Source organism: Solanum lycopersicum, chromosome 2 (assembly GCF_036512215.1).
Source record: "Solanum lycopersicum chromosome 2, SLM_r2.1".
NCBI lineage: Eukaryota > Viridiplantae > Streptophyta > Magnoliopsida > Solanales > Solanaceae > Solanum > Solanum lycopersicum.
In genome coordinates this window covers 53,069,801-53,087,327 of record NC_090801.1, presented here as the reverse complement: position 1 = coordinate 53,087,327, position 17,527 = coordinate 53,069,801, and the positions used below count along the sequence as shown (strand labels likewise).

Here is a 17,527-nt window from a genome sequence, read left to right as displayed (position 1 = left end):
TGCACAAATGTCTTAACCGTTGTTTTATTTATATACTATAATAGGTATGAGAAGTGATAAATGACTAGAAAATTTGGTCAGAATTTGATTAAAAAAAATTTAAAACTATAATAATTTTTTTATTTTAAAATAAATAAATTTTTTTTTGTTCCAATTTTTAGTACAAGGTATTAAAAAATAAAACGGTTAAAGCATTTTTAAAAAGTAAAATTACATAGAAAAAAATCAAAATCTGGCTAAATTTCTTGGACAAAAAGAATTCTCCAATAGGAGAGTATATATCCTACCTTTTTCTGTTAAATCTATTATTTTTATTTTTATTACCATGTCATAATTATGTAAAAAAAACGCACTTAAATAGATACTAAATTATAAATTATTACAACTCTAACATTAAAGACTAAGTGGTTGATTATGCTAATTTAAGGATTCTTCTTTTTTTAAAAAAATAAAATAAAATCAATGTCTAATGAATTTAAGTCAAAATTACAGATACAATTATTAGAATTTATTTGGATTTGAGTATTGAAAAAATCGTTAAAAACATTAATAATATTACTATTATTTTATAAAATAAAAAAATAATAAATTTCCTAGTCTTTTTTTTATAATATAAAAAGCAAAATGGACAAAAAATATGAACTGGTAGAAAGTTTGTAATCTTCTAATAATGCATTATTAGGTGGGGACTCTACCTAAAAAAAGAGACCATTTATTAGTGATCCGTGAACATCTTCATAATATTCAATCCTACAAATTCACGATTTAAATATTTTGGGTGCACCAATATAAATATAGCTCAAATAAAATAAAAATAGATTCAAGTAAAATTTGAATCCTGATTTAAAGGGTGATATTTTTAGCTACTATCAATTGCACAGGGATACTTCTATGTGTTATATAGTGTGTACTGTTAATTATATCGTAATATCTATCAATTTTTCAAAATAAATATACATATATATACATATAATTTTTTTGAAAATTACCGGATGCATGTGTAGTGTGGGTCCTCCCCCGTTCTATCACTCAATATAGTCATAGGGCAAGAAGCAATACTAGTGTGAGATATCTAAAATGAGGAGCTGCTGCAGTTTGTTTTGGCTATCCATGGTGATTTTGCTCTCTGCTTCTTCGGTAACAGACGGGACGATGATCGTCGAAAGGCGGTGGAACGGCACCGGAGAAATGGATGGTATTGATTGGGAGGTTAGCCTTGCAGGTGATGTAAATTACTTGTCTTACAAAGTTACTAATGATAAGCCACCGATCTGCAACGAGAAAGTGTACGGGAATTGCATAGGGGACAAGAAGCCTGGCCAACGCCCATGTACTGAATACAATAACTGCAAGCGTTCTCCAGATTAAGTGATTTTTCAATCTATAAATACGTTTATCATTTACATAAAAGATGATTTCCGTCTGGTATATTACTTACGTTTTATATATTGTTAATTTCTAGTTTTTTCTCTTTTACCTACTTATCTTATACTGGCCAAAAAGAAAAAAGTGTGTGTATTAAATTACTGTGTGTTCATGATAATGACTATAAATTGATTAAGCTATGTAAATGAACATAAAACCTGTGTGTATATACTTCCAAAATGCTAAGATTTAGATAGGTTCATATTATCTTTTTTCCAATTTATGTATTTCGAGAATCGAATTTAATTTTATTGTAAATTCAAGTATGAAATTTTAAATGTGTTTAAAATAAAATTTACATATTTAAAATGTATTATAAATTTACATAATACTTATTTAAAAGGTACGTATATGAAAGAATAAAAATTTAAATTTCGAAATTCGAAAAATGGAGAAGGATTACTCAAAATTATATAAAAGTACTATTACTTGTTCTCTTAATTAATGTGGGTAAAAATTATGCAACATGGAGTTTGATGAGCTTTCACAATTCAGACAAAAGATAATAATTAAGATCGTATTGACTACTAAAGTCTTAATCGGAGTATTCTTTTTTAATGTAATAGAGGATAATGTAAAATCGTATCGAGAACAAATGAAAATGAAGTGATCATTTGGTGGAGTTTTAAGGAGCTAAATAATTAGCCGGAATAATCAACCATCTCGTACAAATTAAAGCAAATTAATGATTCGGTGCATTTATTATATTCGGATTATTTTGATTCCCCCAATTTAAATATTTAGTTAGAATTTGTTTTTTATTACTTTTAATTACTTTAATTTCAATTATCTAGTGGCTTTCCATACAAACTTTAAGTATTTGACATGGAGAAATATTTTTGTAGGAAACTAAAGTTTTCTAAAATTAAAAAAATAAATATGATTGTCTCCCATCATCGTTATTGTTGAAGGTTTTTTTTTATCAAAAACATCTTTAAACTATATTCCAACTTAAAATACTTCTTAAATTATTTTTCTTAATCCCTCAATTATTTAGAATTTGAAATTTTTCATCCTTTTGTTAAAATTTGTCAAAAATTAGCAAATTATTTCCAAAAACATGTACAATTCACACTATTTTCTACAAAACTCCCTGAATCACTCCTATAAATCAAAATTATGTTTATTCTACATACCTCTAAAATAATATTGTAAAAACTTTTTAGTAACAACATTTTGCTTTGTTATATTGTTAATTAGCAATTTTGTTTTTTATTTACTTTTTATTTGATATCAAAGAATTATCAGTTGAAATGTTTTCTTCTCAATGGATCTGCAAAAAGTGATGTCGGCCGGAGACTTTTACTACTAATGATGAAAAATGAAATCCGAGTACTAAAATTCAAAATCAATCACAATTATCAATTTGCCGCGAAAAAACTATTGATCTAACAATATTTTGACTTTAATTTGTAAGGTGAAGATGTGCAAAATTAAGCTTTAACTCCCTTTAGTTGGTAAAACGAAAAGCAAATCATGTATCCTCATAGACTCGCACTGTCCTAACATTTTTTTAAAAACAACAATAATAATATCGCAAAAATGGACAAAAAAAAAAAGGGGGAAAAAAAAGATAAGTGGTAGAAAGTCTGCATCTTCTTTTCTCTAAGAATACATTATTAGGGGCCCTTAAAATAATACCTTCATAATATTCATAGGAAAAAAGGCAATAATAATAGCTAAAATGAGGAGCTTCATTTTCTTTTGCCTGTCCATGGTGATCATAACGAGACGTTAGTCTCTGCTTCTTCGATAACAAGGAAGGTTGATTCACGGTCCGCGGTAATTGCGCGTTCCAGACAAAAAGACGACCATTCTTCAGGTTGATTCATCCCGCAATATTGTTATTCTCTCTATCTCAATTTACGTCACACTTTTTTTTTTTTAAAAAAAAGATGTATTTTGTGGCTGCTGGGATTCGAGCCCAGGTCTCCACGGCCACAACATGGAATTCTTACCACTAAACTACAGCCACTTTGTTGATTTTTGAGATACTGTAACCTCCTCTAAAATATTTAGATATGCTCATATTATTTTTGTCAAACTATGTTGTAATTGTAAATTTGTGTATGAAATCTTAAAGTGTGATTTGGAAAAAAAATTACATAATATAAATTATCATATGATTATTTATATTCTGATTTTTTTTTTATTTGAATCTCAAAATTTGTAAAATGTAAAATTAGAATCATTTATGCTTTTCTAATTTTGTTGTTGGTCTCTTTTAAGTACTTCTCTTTCCTACTCTAAAAGAATACTGTCTATATCTTTTTTTAAAAATTAAATAAAATTAGTCGATTCTCGTATTGACGGTAAATGTGAAACAAATTGTTATTAAATATAACTCTCAATAACAAAAAATAATTCATAAAATCGAAGATCACTCAAAATTATATGATAGTACTAAAATAATAATGTGGGAAACTATAACAATTATGCAACATGGAGTTTGGTAAGCTTTCACAATCATAGATATAAGATAATAATTAAAATAATTAAGATCGTATGTCGATAGAGGCCACAAAAATCTTATTCGTATTCTTTTTGTATGGACTTAATTAATGAAAATGAAGTGGTCGGAGTTTTAGAATCCGTTTGAATTGATTTAAAAAAAATAGTTTTTATGTTAAAAGTAAAAATTTATATTGAAATGACTTTTAAATTAAAAAATAAAAAATATGAGTGACCTACTTTTGTGTTTCAACTTGTTTTAAGTCATTTTTTATCTTGTCAAACACTTTTTAACTTATTTAAGTCGTTTTTGACTTAATTAAAATTATTTTTTATATTTTCAAACACTTTCAAAAATAAAAAATAGACTTAAAAATAAGTTTGGCCAATTTTAAATCAGTTGAATTGGCTCTTAGGGAGCTAAATTAGCATGATTCATCAACCAACTTATAAAAAATTGAGCAGATTAATAATTCGTTTATTTATTATATTTGATTTATTTTGATTCGCCCAATTTCAATTATCCAAAATTGAGGTAGGTTAATGTCTCTTTTTGACAATGAAATAAATACAAAACAAGTTTTTGTAATCTAATGTAGGAGTTAAATATATATTACCCTACAAGTACAATTAGCAGTAAAATAAAAATGAATACTAGTCTGACCATAGAAATTATTTATTTATTTCCAAATGATTTTACACATATTTGAATTCAGCGTATCCAACCTGAAGTTATATTTTAAAATTGAAAGACAAACTATAACTTGTTTTTCAATACACTTTTTATTTTTGAATTTGTATTTAACTAAGTACATTTACAGATAAAAATATTCAATAGATTATTTGCAAAAAATATAATCGAACACAGTTAAATCAATTTTCAACTTTAACTTCAAAAATTTCAAATAAAATGAAAAATATTTGAATTCAATTCGCACCAATTAAATAATAGTTCAAATAACATATGCTCTTTATGATGTAGTTACCTCTAATATTGATTTGAGGTGAACTTCTATGATGTGCCAAATACTCAACATAGAAATAATTATTGAACCTTATTAATGAAGTAAACATGTATGCTCTACTTGGCTAATGAAGAATATAATTGCTCTATTTTCAATATCTCAAGGACGTATTTGCTTCATTTTCAGGGATAATTTTATGTCAAAAAAGTAGAAGGATGACATAATTTCTCTAATATTTAATTAGGCTAAATACATTGATAGTACTTTAAACTTATCGATAAATTCTAGTTAAACATTTGAATTATGACATGTTTTAATTAAGCAATCGCTTAAAATGATAAAGTGTTTTTGTTTGATGCTTTTGATCTATATTTTGAAAAAGTTTTTGCACGTGCTCTTAAGCTTTCATTCCATAAATGAGTTAATCACATGAAATATGTCTTCTATTTTAATCGTACACTTCAACATTAATTGAAACCTACATGAGATGTGAAAATTATCTAATATATATTTTATTATGTGTTCAGATACTATATTAAATAATCAAAATAAGTTATAATTTCAACGTCTATATAAAAATTACCGACAAATTTAAGAGACTCTGCCATTATATCAAAAATGATCTTTAATGACAATTAATTAATCACAATAGCTCAATTGCCACTAAATCTATATTTTTAGCATCAATTAACACTCTTTATATATATTTCAAAAGCCATTAGCAATATTAAATTTAATAATACTTAATTATTACCGATATAACTTTTAACGTTTTTTTTAATATGTCTATTTATTACCGCTAAAATATTTGATATAGCAATAAGTGTATTCAACTATATAGTGAAAGACATTTTCCCCAATTTTCCCTTTTTACAATCGCTCTGTGATGGGCCGCTATCAACCCAGTATGTCCAAACAGTTAATTGGGCTTCATTTGTGGTTGAACATTTTATGTCAAAATTTACTTTTAAATTTAAATTATTTAACTTTTAAAATTTAAATTATATTACATAAATTGAAATAAAAGGAATATTGATATAAGTCGTGTTTGTTTTCAGTGTAATATTTGGCATCAAAATCGAAAGATCATTAGTCTAAAATAGTCTATAGAAAAATGTTTGGATATTAAAAAAATATGAAAATGTAAAAAGTTAAAAGCTCTGAAAAGGATGAAACAAAAAATGCAACTTGGAAAAATCATTAAGTGTATTTTTTAAAAAAATAAAAAAATAAAAAGAGAATAAATTGATGCACACGGAGAAATATTTTCAATATTCCCATGGTTAAATATTTTTGTAGGAAGCCAAACTTTTTAAAATTAAAAAAATTAAATACTTACCCTATCATTAATAGCATAATAACATGATAAATATAAATAGTATTGGAATAAAAAAACAATTTCAAAATAAATTTTTGATGTCTTTTATATCATTTATAGTATAGTAATATTATAAGTTATCTCAAATACACGTTGTAATAAGTTATTTCAGAATAATTATCCTGAAATAACTAGTTTCCAGTCAAACAACTGTTCTAGTAAAAAATAATATTCTTTTACCTTCACGCGAGGAAAAGATAATATTTACTAATCTTGCACAGTAATTATCTAAGGCTATACTTTTTCGTGTTTATATATATATAAAATTTAAAAAATAATTTATAACTTATTTTTAATTTATCTTTATTATTGACTATAACACTTCTCAAAAAAGTTTAATTGTAACAATTATTTTGTAAAAGAGGGTGTATCAATTAGCTCAAGCTGAAATTACATTAAAAAAAATTATTAGATAAAGTATTTATCAAAATTGAACCCACGACTCAAACTATCTTATTCTATTCTTTGAATCACAAATTATCTTTTTTGATATTAGCTCTAATAATATCTAATGATAATTTTCCTTTTTTGGTTCTACTAAGTTTTTCTTTTTCCCTTACTTTTTAATTGATAAATCTTGAGGAGGACTTCACGTTATTGGTACTATTTAGCTAGCGTTTGGTCGTAAATCTCTAAATATTTTTGGTAAATATTATTTGAGTGAAATTTCATCATGAGTTTGGCCATAGGATTTGAAAAATATATTTCACATTTTTAGAATAATATGATTTATACCCATAAGTTTTAGAACTATCAAAACTAACCATAGGTTTGTATTACATGTCACTTGGATGTTCGTTATTTTACAATAACAAATAGTGTTCATGATACTAAAGCAATGTGATAATTTAAAGTGAGTGCAACAAGCATCATTACATACATCGTGAAGTATACGAAGTGCATTATTTTGTTACATTGAGCCAATTTTTCATCATTTTCATCAACAATCAAATCATTACTTAATATTCAGTATATAATTCATCACTATTTTGATGTTGCACGTAAAAAAAATATGTAATACAAAGCAGACAACTACTATAGAAGATATTTTCGTAAAAGATAAAAATTTGGGGTAAAAATTTAATTTTCAAAAGATCCCAAATAATAAAATTTGACTCAATACTAAAAAAAATTAATATTTAAAAATTTAAGATATTTACTAAATAATAAAAAATTATATAAATAAATATTATTTACCAATTTTTTTATAAATATTTTTTGAAAAATCTTATTGCCAAACGGTCAATTGATTCTATTTACATTATGATGTTGCATTTTTGGTGTCACCGACACTGAATTTGCAAATTCTAGTAGGTCTGTATTTATTTATTATTTAATTAAAACACACAAAATAATAAAATAATACAAATCAAAAGGACAAAAAGACACACATCTATGGTTAGTTGGGTTGTCTTTCTCTTTCCTCACTGTCGGCAGATTATTATTTTCTTCTTTCTTTACCCTACACCTAACTTTAATCACTCCTTTTATTTTTTGTAATTTTCTCAAATATCATCACATAAATTATAATATATTATTTTAATTTCTTTATTACGGTTAAAAAGTCTTTGTCTACATTTTTATTTCCTATTTGCTAGCAAATTACCAGCTACACAACGAATTGAAAAAGACGACCGACCCTTTAATATTTACTAATTGATTTTTGCAAATTTAGTGAGAAATTATGTTATTTTACTATATCACTTTTTAAATATATTTTCTTTATTTTATTTTATATATTAGTTTTAAATAAATATAAATTATTATATTTTATCTATTATATTTTTGATAGAGTAGTTAATTAATTTTGAAAATATATTCATTATTTATTATAAAGTTGATTTAAAAAACATTAAATAAGAATAGAACGGTAAAGTTACATCATTTCTTAATGCAAATGTGACATGTAAAATGAGACGGAGGAAGTAATAAATATAATATCTTGAAAAATATATATGGATAATGTCTATAATTAATTATATAGGTAGATTAAAAATTATTACCCTTATTTTTGATATTTATCTATTTTTTAATTGACACACATATTAAAAAAATAATTATTGATACAGTGAGTTTACCATTTTACCCCTATTAATTATGAAATGGACCAAATAAAAACTTAAATTTTTTTTAAAAAATCTATTTTTTTCAAATTAATTAATTGATAAGAAAAATTATTCTTTCTTGACTTGTCAAAATAAACAAATAATTAAGAATAATTAAAAGAGGAAAAATAGATAAATAATTATAAACTGAAAAAGTACTAATTAATTTTATAAAGAGAACAAAATTTAAATAATTTATCTACTATTTTAAGAATATTTTTTTATTTACTACTTTTAATATTAATTGATTAGGCATATTAAATTTTAATATGACAGGAGAAAGAAAATATGAATACTTGGCTGGGAAGACAAACAGAGATTCTAATGGAAAAGTGCTAAATTTACCAATTCAAGAAGATTGTTGGTTAACATTTTTTTCTTTTTTTTTTAAAAATAAAAATATAAGTTTTTTCTCTCTTTTGAAACGTTAATTAATTTTTATTACAGTAGTTAGTGGGTGGTTATAGTCTTAAGAAACATTATTAAAGTCCACTTTAGCTTCAATAGACTAAGTTGCCATGTGAGCTCACTTCCAGCTGCCACTCACCGCCAAGATTTTTCTCCTCCTCTTTTACTCTCATTTTAGCAGATCTTGAACAGACATTGCCTACAGAGAAAATCTGCTGCAGCTAAAGAAGGGTCTATGGAGTTCTTCAGATCTACCATATTATTAGTCTTCTTGTTGTCATGCTTCAGCTTTTCAGCAACAGGTTTGATAATGACTTTACCCCTTTTTTTCGGCTATCAAGATTTCATCTTTTTGTGAAATTGGGATGTGGGGTTCAGTTAGTTTTTGATTTGCTTGTTTGATTTTGAAGTATTTGGTAATGCTGATGGCTTTTTGTTAGGATTTTTGTTGTGATTTTAAGTATAAAGATTTGATTTTTATGTGTTGGATTATGTCATATTTCTGTTGTTGGATTTTGATGAAGTGAAATCATGCTGGACCTAAAGATTGATCTGTTTCTAGCATGTAGAGGAGCTAGTCAAATGAGTTCTTGATTTGGGAATTTGCTGGGAATTTAAACTTGATTTGAGATTTTGTGATGATTTTTAATGCTATTATTGATTGATCCCCTGCCCCCTAAAGATACATTTGTGGATAGTGATGAATCTTCACTGAAAAGGATTTCAGATCAATCCTGTTTTCTTTTCACCTGAGGTTTCGCGTCAGCCTGTGATTCGCGAATATACAGGAAGTTAAATGATTTCTTTTCAAGTCAATGTGCTTTGATTATTGAATTATCTTACACAATGGTGTCATGACATGAATAATAAGAATTCAATGCTTATGCAATCTCCTTAAGACGAGATCCAAGAAGATCGTTAAAGATTGGCTCCATACCTGTATAAATATGTCAATTCTGATGGCTGGTTGAATATGAGCTTAGGGTAAACATTTAGAACTTAACCCAATCAAACAATATTTTAACTGCTTACAGAGTCCAGGGGAAGATCTGTTTGTCTGTGCATGTCCGCGCGCCTTTTTAAAGTTTTCACCTTTTCAATTCTGGTTTTCTTCCAGATGCTTTCGACGCACTTGACCCCAATGGGAACATCACAATCAAATGGGATGTCATCAGCTGGACACCTGATGGATATGTTGTAAGTAGTAGTTTCTCTTTTCTCCTTTCCCCGTCCCACTTTTTCTGTCAAAGCTAATGTGGACTAAAACCAGTTTGCATCTATTGCACTGCAGTTTGTAGGTTTGTTTGATAATTGCCTCTTCATTCATTAGTTGTTTGCAGTTTTATTTCGTGTCAAATTAGCTAATACAAAAAAAGTTTATGTATTTAGCAACTGTTTTCTACTTTTTAGATGGAGCTTACTCATTATCAAAATTGTCAGCCTACCGGACATAGAACTTTAGTGTCTTTTTAGTCTGTACTTTACTCTACTTCTCCTATTCCTTATTAGTACTTACCAAATTGTAAGTTTCTGATCATTTTCATTGCCAATGGACAGGCTGTTGTGACTATGTTTAACTTCCAACAATACAGACATATTCAAGCACCAGGTTGGACGTTGGGATGGACATGGGCGAAGAAGGAGGTGATATGGGGCATGATGGGAGCTCAAACAACAGAGCAAGGAGATTGTTCAAAATTTAAAGGAAACATTCCCCATTGCTGCAAGAGGGATCCAACCGTCGTCGATTTACTGCCCGGAACTCCTTACAATCAGCAGATTGCAAATTGCTGTAAGGGAGGAGTGATCAACTCATGGGGACAAGATCCTGAAACTGCCGTTAGCTCATTCCAAGTCAGTGTTGGTGCAGCTGGGACAACAAATAAAACAGTTAGAGTTCCTAAGAATTTCACCCTTAAGGCACCAGGGCCTGGTTATACTTGTGGACCCGCTAAAGTTGTTAAACCCACCAAGTTCTCTAGTGGTGATGGGAGACGAATAACACAAGCCATGAGTAAGTTACATGGTTCAAATACATGCATTCTTCATTACGGTCAATGACTCTCCAGTTGCTAAGATTTCTCTTTGTTCAAGAAACAAATGAGAATTCTAGAATGCCTTTCTCTTTAAGGCTATTAATTTTCCTTGCAAAGCATTAGCATTATTTTCCAAAACACCTTAACTATACGATCTTTGTCATTAACATTTTTATGATTACCGCGAGCAGTTTCTAACTTTTTATGTTGTTGATGACAGTGACTTGGAATGTCACATGCACATACTCACAGTTCCTAGCTCAAAAGACTCCTACATGCTGTGTCTCCCTTTCATCCTTCTACAATGACACCATTGTACCGTGTCCAACATGCACTTGTGGCTGCCAGAAGAATGGTACCCAGCATGGAAATTGTGTAGAGTAAGTCGTGCAAAACATGTCTTTTTTTTCTCTCTTTCAATTCTTTGTCACAGTTTCTATTTTTGAAAGCTTTGGTTATTTACTTCCTGATCCTTGTTTCTTTGCTCCTCGCAGTCAAGACGAACCACACTTAGCTTCAGTTGTTTCAGGCCTTGGAAAAAACAATTATGCTCCTTTGGTTCAGTGCACTAGTCATATGTGCCCTATTAGAATTCACTGGCATGTGAAACTCAACTACAAGGAGTATTGGAGGGTGAAGGTCACTATAACTAACTTCAATTACAATATGAATTATACGCAATGGAACTTAGTTGTCCAGCATCCCAATTTCGACAACCTCACTCAGTTATTCAGCTTTCATTACAAGTCATTAACTCCTTATGGAGCAATAAGTAAGTTATCTATTTATTGTTACAATTAAATCTCTAATGAGCAGTTTCTGCCATTTCATTTGTGGTCGAGTGAGCTAGTTGCTACTACTTCACTGTTAAATACATTCGAGCAGTATCTTTTCTATTCTACACTTCTAAAGAATTTTATTTCATACTATCGGTTGAAAATACTATGATTTCTCAATCAATTGAGAGATTGAAAGATAGAGCTAATCTCGTGGGATTTTTACAGATGACACTGCTATGCTCTGGGGTATGAAATTCTACAACGATCTGCTCATGCAAGCTGGTCCATTAGGAAATGTCCAGTCTGAGCTTCTATTCCGCAAGGATATGTCGACTTTCACTTTTGAGAAGGGGTGGGCTTTCCCACACAGAGTTTATTTCAACGGTGATAACTGTGTCATGCCTCAACCTGATTCATATCCGTATATGCCAAATGCTGGTACTGTATGGAAGGTTTCTTCGCTAAAGCTAGTGGTGACGTTGATCCTCTCTATGGCATTCTTCTTTGCAACTGTCTAGAAACCGGATAAACACCTTGTTACTGTCTCAGTAAGTTATCTTTGGGTTGATTCGCTTGCACAGCCGAGGAAACTGATTGGAGAGTTAGATATCTGAGCAGAGTGATGCTGACCATTATTATGGATATTCGGGTATGCTTGTTCTTGAAGGGCTGGTGAAAATGGTGCCATAATTTTCATTCAGCAGTTTGTATCAAATGTTTTTTTCTACTGTGGTAAGGTTATTTTTGTTATGTAGAATTTCTTTAGTTCACAGTTATATCAGGGTTGTATGAGAATAAAGACTATTCATAAACAGATAGAGTTAATTATATGATATTCTTTAGTTCTCTTATTTCTATTCAGTATATCACTATGTAACCACTTCTATTTTGTAAAAAAAGATTATTTGCTACACGGTTTTCATATGTTCATTCTCTGTGTAAATTTTTCTCCCATTATTATCAGCTGTCATAATGTGTTTTTATGACATATTAATAGTACAATTAAGAGTTTGTTAATGTTAAGCCAAATCAGGGTAATTAAGGCTGAACTGGATATAGAGAAGATCCAATATTATTGAATGAATTATTTTTATATGTAGTTGCTCTAATGGTAAGCAACCTTACTTTTAACCCTAAATTATGAGTTTGAGTCATCAAGAGAGCAAAATAAGTTCTCGGGGAGCATATTCACTTTCAATTCTAAGTTGTGAGTTAAAAGGCATCAAACCTAAGGGACCATATTTGGAACTTTTCGTCAAACTTAAGGGACTATGTTTGTAATTTTGTTCAAACAGAATCAGAAAAGGCCACAAGTTGCAAGTTCAGCTACCTACTCAATCCCGGCCCATATGATTTTTTAAAGCCCCTTGTGGCTGTGCAAAACCCTAACGCTAAACCACTCATGACCTATAATAAATACACTGCTTTCTTATACTTTTTCTTCATCTCTATACCTGCTGAGAATTGAGTTCATACTGGTAGTGTCTTGTGCTTTTCTATGTTTTGATTTTGTCTAGTTATGGTGGTTTTGTGAGTTCCTCAGTGATGAACAAACACAGATGACGAGTCTGATATCCATTCTTTTAAAAAGTGTGAAGACAAAACGAGGCATTTGTCTGAGAGGAACTCCAATCTAAATCACCTCTTCTTTTTATTTTCTTTTTCCTTCCAAAGTTAGGTTGGCTAGGACAAATATTCTAACTTGTTAATAGTCTAATTTGTTAAGTTTTTAACATGGAACTTTTTGAAGGTAGTTTTTAATTCATCAAATTGAGGTGAATTGGTTGATGAGACTCTACATCTGATTTTTTACCCAATAAAACATTGAAATGAGCAAATGCAGAGTAATAATTGAAAATAAGTGTAGATTGGAGGTACCTGTTTGTTGGATGAACTGAGCTGAGCCTAGTCAGGTTGTTTACTAATTCCTTTATATGCACAGCAATACACAAAATAATGAGTATTTTCAACAAACAATATAATTCATAAACAAACAAGAATATTATATTAAGAAAAATCTTTGAATCTGAAACTTTACCTGCCTGCAATCAAACTAGGCATTTTTCTTAGTGAGTTGGCATATGCATGATCTTGGTTCAAAACTTTAAGGACATGTGGAATTAATAAGATGATACAAAGAAAAAAAAAGAATGTCATTAGTGTTTCTTACCAATTGATTGATGATATATAGTTACAACAGGAGGAATATTATGTATATATCTTTGTTTCTTGTTTTGGCTCTCTTTTATATTACTCTACTTGGCCTTTTTTTTAATCTTGAAGCAAGAATTCCTTGGTGAATTTGAGTATAACATCTCAACAACCATTTCACCCTCTCTCTTTTGAAAGAAAATTACAGAGCAATTTGTTAACATTTCAACAACCATATTGTTGTACAAACAAAATACGAGAACTCAGATAATTAAAACAGTGACAATACTGCTCTTAATAAATTTCTCAATTCTCATTGTATGTTCGGTTAATATAACTCTATATTAATAGGAAACTTTCACGTAAAATCACTCAAAAATAATTTAATTACGTTTCATAACTATAGTCTATTAATTATGATTCATAGCTACATGTTATAATGAGGGGAGTGATAAGCGAGATTAGGGGGATGCAACTGCCATCGCTAAATATGCATGGAATGTAGCAAACAAAGTAGAGTCCGAAACTCAAAGGGTAAAAAATATTAACAAAAATTCCAAAACGGTATATAAAATTTTATATAAATCAAAACGGTAAAATCGCTGCCGACGCAGTGATTTACTTCAACTGAAAAAGTAAAATCGCTGCCTCGGCAGCGATTTTGCCAAAATTTTTTTTTTTTAATAAAAAAATGAAATCGCTACCTGGGCAGCGATTTCAAAATGTTTCTTCTTACAAATCGCTGCCTGGGCAGCGATTTCAAAATGTTTCTTCTTACAAATCGCTGCCTGGGCAGCGATTTAACATTATTTTTTAATTTTCTTTTTTTTTAAAAAAATAAGGTATATCGCTGCTCTGGTAGCGATTTACGAAGAAATTTTTTTTTTTAAAAATCGCTGCCAGTGCAGCGATTTATAAAAAAAAATAAAAATTCCAATATAAATCGCTGCCTTGGCAGCGATTTATAAAAATAAAATTTTTTTTTTGTTATTAAATTGCTGAGCAATTTTTTAAATAAAAATTTTTTTTAAAAATGTTAACTTATGTATATAATTTATAAGAAAATATACATTATTTTTAAAAAATTAAAAATAAGTAAATATATTTTCTTTCTAAAAAAAAGATATTATATTGAATTTAAATTTAAATAATATTTGAATTCAAATAATTAATTTAAAATTAAATGAGAAAAATTATTTAATTTTTTTAAAACAAAATTATATACTTATATATATATATATATATATATATATAAAGTGAAAAGGATCACATGACAATAGTAAAATTTGTTTTTTTATCGTAAATAGTTGAAGAAGTTCACATGTAAATAGTACATGAGACTTTCAATTCTATAAATTGGAACTTATCCTTCATATTCATATTACTTTCAATCTTCCAATCTACCAACAATTTTAGGTAAAAACATTTGAATATTATGGGAGAGTCTAGCCAAAATTTCAGTCATTTGAATTGTTTCTCATCGGATTCAACTAATAGGTAAATAAAGTAATGTTTTCTTATTTCTTAAAAATTATTTTTCTTATATGTAATATATTTATATTATTATTTTTATAGGTATGATCAAATTCAAAATGCAGTGAGTTATTGTACACAAATTGTAAATAACAATGTTATGGGTGATGAACGAGTTGGTGAGTTGCACAATGATGAACCTTCCGAGCATGAATTAACAGACAGTGATGATATGTATGACGGCGATGATGATAATGTGGATAATGCACCTAATGCATCCATTGAAGATCAAAGTATTAATTATCATTCTACAGCGATTCCATACTTAGATCACACTGACGAAAATGCAGAAGATTTTATGTACACGAGAGATGACGGTTCCATTCGAACGGCACTTTGGAATTCAAACAATCCTAAACATATCCAGTCAGGTTCGATTGTTGAAAACTAAATATTTTATAGTTGTTTATTTATTGCATGTTGATTAATTTAATTTGTATATGCAACTAGGTATGTTATTTATGAATAAGATGCAAATGAAATCTGCAGTAAGAGCATATAGTCTTGCTATTAAAAAAGAATTTCTTTGTGATCAATCCAAAAGTAAAAGTTGGAAAGTTATTTGCAAGCGTCATGAGTTAGGGTGTGATTGGATGATTCGGTTTAGAGAGATTTCAAGCGGTATGTGGAAGACAGGAAAAATGATTAAACCGCATACTTGTCTTACAGATAACTATAAGGAGGATCATTTCAATTTGAATGATAACATGATTGCCACTTCATTAATACCATATGTTATTGCAAAATCCGGACATAAATATTAAGATGATCCGTGAAATTATCAAAGGAAAACATCACTATACTCCTAGTTACAGAAAAGCACAAAAAGGTCGAAGAAAAGCATTTCGAATGGTTTATGGTGATTTTGAAAGTTCATTTAAGGCATTACCTCGATACATGGCTGCACTACAATTATTCAATCCAGGCACTATTATTGAGTGGGAGCATCATTCTACAACAATGCAAGGTGAGCAAATTTTTAAATTTCTTTTTTGGGCTTTTAAACAGCGCATTGATGGTTTCAAAAGTTGTAGGCCGGTCATTTCTATCGACGGCACACATCTTTATGGTTTGTATGATATCAAATTGTTAATTGCGGTTGGAATTGATGCGAATGGAAATATTTTTCCACTTGCATATGCTTTAGTTGCACGTGAGAGTTTTGAGTCTTGGTCATGGTTTCTCAAGTTATTATGGACACATGTAGTTTGTGAACGACAAAGAATTGGTCTTATTTCTGATCGTCATCAAGGAATCTTGCAGTGCGTTCAATCTTATGATTGGTTGAGTCCACCCAACACATATCATAGATTTTGTGTTCGACACTTGAAAGCAAATTTTAATAAAAAATTTGTAAATAGTGAACTCGAAAATCTAATGTGGTTGGCTGCTACTGAGCATCAGGAGAAAAAGTTTATGCAACGGATGCAACAAATCAAAACATTGTCTCCTGCAGCATATGAATGGTTAAATGAATTTCCTTTGGAAAAATGGACGATGTATAAGGATGGTGGTCGTAGATGGGGTGCCATGACGACAAATGTGTCTGAGTCATATAATGATTTATTGAAAAAAGCTCGGGAGCTTCCTGTGACTGCCATGGTTCGAATGACGTTCAAAGCTCTCGTTGATCGTTTTGTCGAAAGAAACAATCTTGCAATTGCATTACTTCAAAGTAATATGCCATGGCCACTTGCGATAGATAAAAAATTTAATGATTATTATCAAAGAGCTCAAGGGCACACAGATATGATGACTTACAACACAGGTGATGGAGTTTTTGAAATTCTTACTTTTGCTCATGATGGTAAAGGTGGAAATGTCCACAAGGTTACTGCAAAAGGTAAGAAATGTTCTTGTGGAAAATGGAGAAACTATCATATGCCTTGTTCACATGCCATCAAATTTTGTGGACTTCGCGGAATCGAGCCAAAATCTTATGTAAGTAAATTCTACAGTGCAAAATATTACAAACGAACATACAGTGAGACATTTAATCCAGTGGGTGATGAAATGTATTGGCCACCAGCTCCTTTTAATTTAATTGCAAATACTGAATATTTGCGGACAAGTGGTACGCAAGGAAGAAGCCGACTTAAGAATGATATGGATATAGCTCCGGCCCGCATGACTAGAAAATGTAGTGTTTGTAAGGAAACAGGTCACACAAAGGCACGATGTCCTACTCGATTTTAAATATTTTGTATATGTTTTTAAGGTTAATGTGTTTTTATTATCTTGTTATTAATATTATGATATATCTTTTATATTTATTTGTTGACATGAATTTAATTTG

General features: G+C 29.3%; 3 protein-coding genes, 1 long non-coding RNA gene and 2 other non-coding genes across 6 annotated transcripts; 4 read left to right on the top strand and 2 right to left on the bottom strand.

Annotated features, from left to right (window-relative positions):
* The first annotated feature begins 1,077 nt into the window (after positions 1 to 1,077).
* Positions 1,078 to 1,368, top strand: LOC104645946 (protein RALF-like 27). The gene has a single exon (XM_010318835.2). The coding sequence runs from the start codon at positions 1,078 to 1,080 to the stop codon at positions 1,366 to 1,368; it is 291 nt and encodes a 96-aa protein (XP_010317137.1).
* Positions 1,369 to 3,328: 1,960 nt separating this feature from the next.
* On the bottom strand, positions 3,329 to 3,400 carry TRNAH-GUG (transfer RNA histidin (anticodon GUG)). The gene has a single exon. It is a non-coding gene; the product is annotated as a tRNA-His (tRNA).
* A 5,391-nt stretch (positions 3,401 to 8,791) lies between these two features.
* COBRA-like (protein) lies at positions 8,792 to 12,473 on the top strand. The gene is made up of 6 exons (NM_001278954.2): positions 8,792 to 9,034; positions 9,850 to 9,929; positions 10,290 to 10,746; positions 10,989 to 11,148; positions 11,263 to 11,540; positions 11,773 to 12,473. Exons 1-6 carry the CDS (start codon positions 8,968 to 8,970, stop codon positions 12,063 to 12,065), a joined length of 1,335 nt encoding a protein of 444 aa, NP_001265883.1. The 5' UTR covers positions 8,792 to 8,967; the 3' UTR covers positions 12,066 to 12,473.
* Positions 11,838 to 13,765, bottom strand: LOC104645947 (uncharacterized). The gene is made up of 2 exons (XR_740180.4): positions 13,586 to 13,765; positions 11,838 to 13,475 (listed from the first exon to the last, which is right to left on the bottom strand). It is a non-coding gene; the product is annotated as an uncharacterized lncRNA (long non-coding RNA).
* LOC112941000 (small nucleolar RNA SNOR75) lies at positions 13,085 to 13,172 on the top strand. Its single transcript, XR_003245828.1, has one exon. It is a non-coding gene; the product is annotated as a small nucleolar RNA SNOR75 (small nucleolar RNA).
* A 1,218-nt stretch (positions 13,766 to 14,983) lies between the features above and the next one.
* Positions 14,984 to 17,504, top strand: LOC101244591 (uncharacterized). The gene is made up of 2 exons (XM_010323746.4): positions 14,984 to 15,602; positions 15,682 to 17,504. The coding sequence occupies exon 2, from the start codon at positions 15,964 to 15,966 to the stop codon at positions 17,425 to 17,427; it is 1,464 nt and encodes a 487-aa protein (XP_010322048.3). The 5' UTR covers positions 14,984 to 15,602; positions 15,682 to 15,963; the 3' UTR covers positions 17,428 to 17,504.
* Positions 17,505 to 17,527: the final 23 nt, after the last annotated feature.

Excerpts from the sequence above, each read along its gene's own strand:
- LOC101244591 (XM_010323746.4), top strand. The coding sequence starts at position 15,964 with ATGTTATTGCAAAATCCGGACATAAATATTAAGATGATCCGTGAAATT.
- LOC104645946 (XM_010318835.2), top strand. The coding sequence starts at position 1,078 with ATGAGGAGCTGCTGCAGTTTGTTTTGGCTATCCATGGTGATTTTGCTC.
- COBRA-like (NM_001278954.2), top strand. The coding sequence starts at position 8,968 with ATGGAGTTCTTCAGATCTACCATATTATTAGTCTTCTTGTTGTCATGC. Across the intron at positions 9,035-9,849 it reads CTTCAGCTTTTCAGCAACAG|ATGCTTTCGACGCACTTGAC; the intron begins GTTTGATAATGA and ends GTTTTCTTCCAG. Across the intron at positions 10,747-10,988 it reads ACGAATAACACAAGCCATGA|TGACTTGGAATGTCACATGC; the intron begins GTAAGTTACATG and ends TGTTGATGACAG.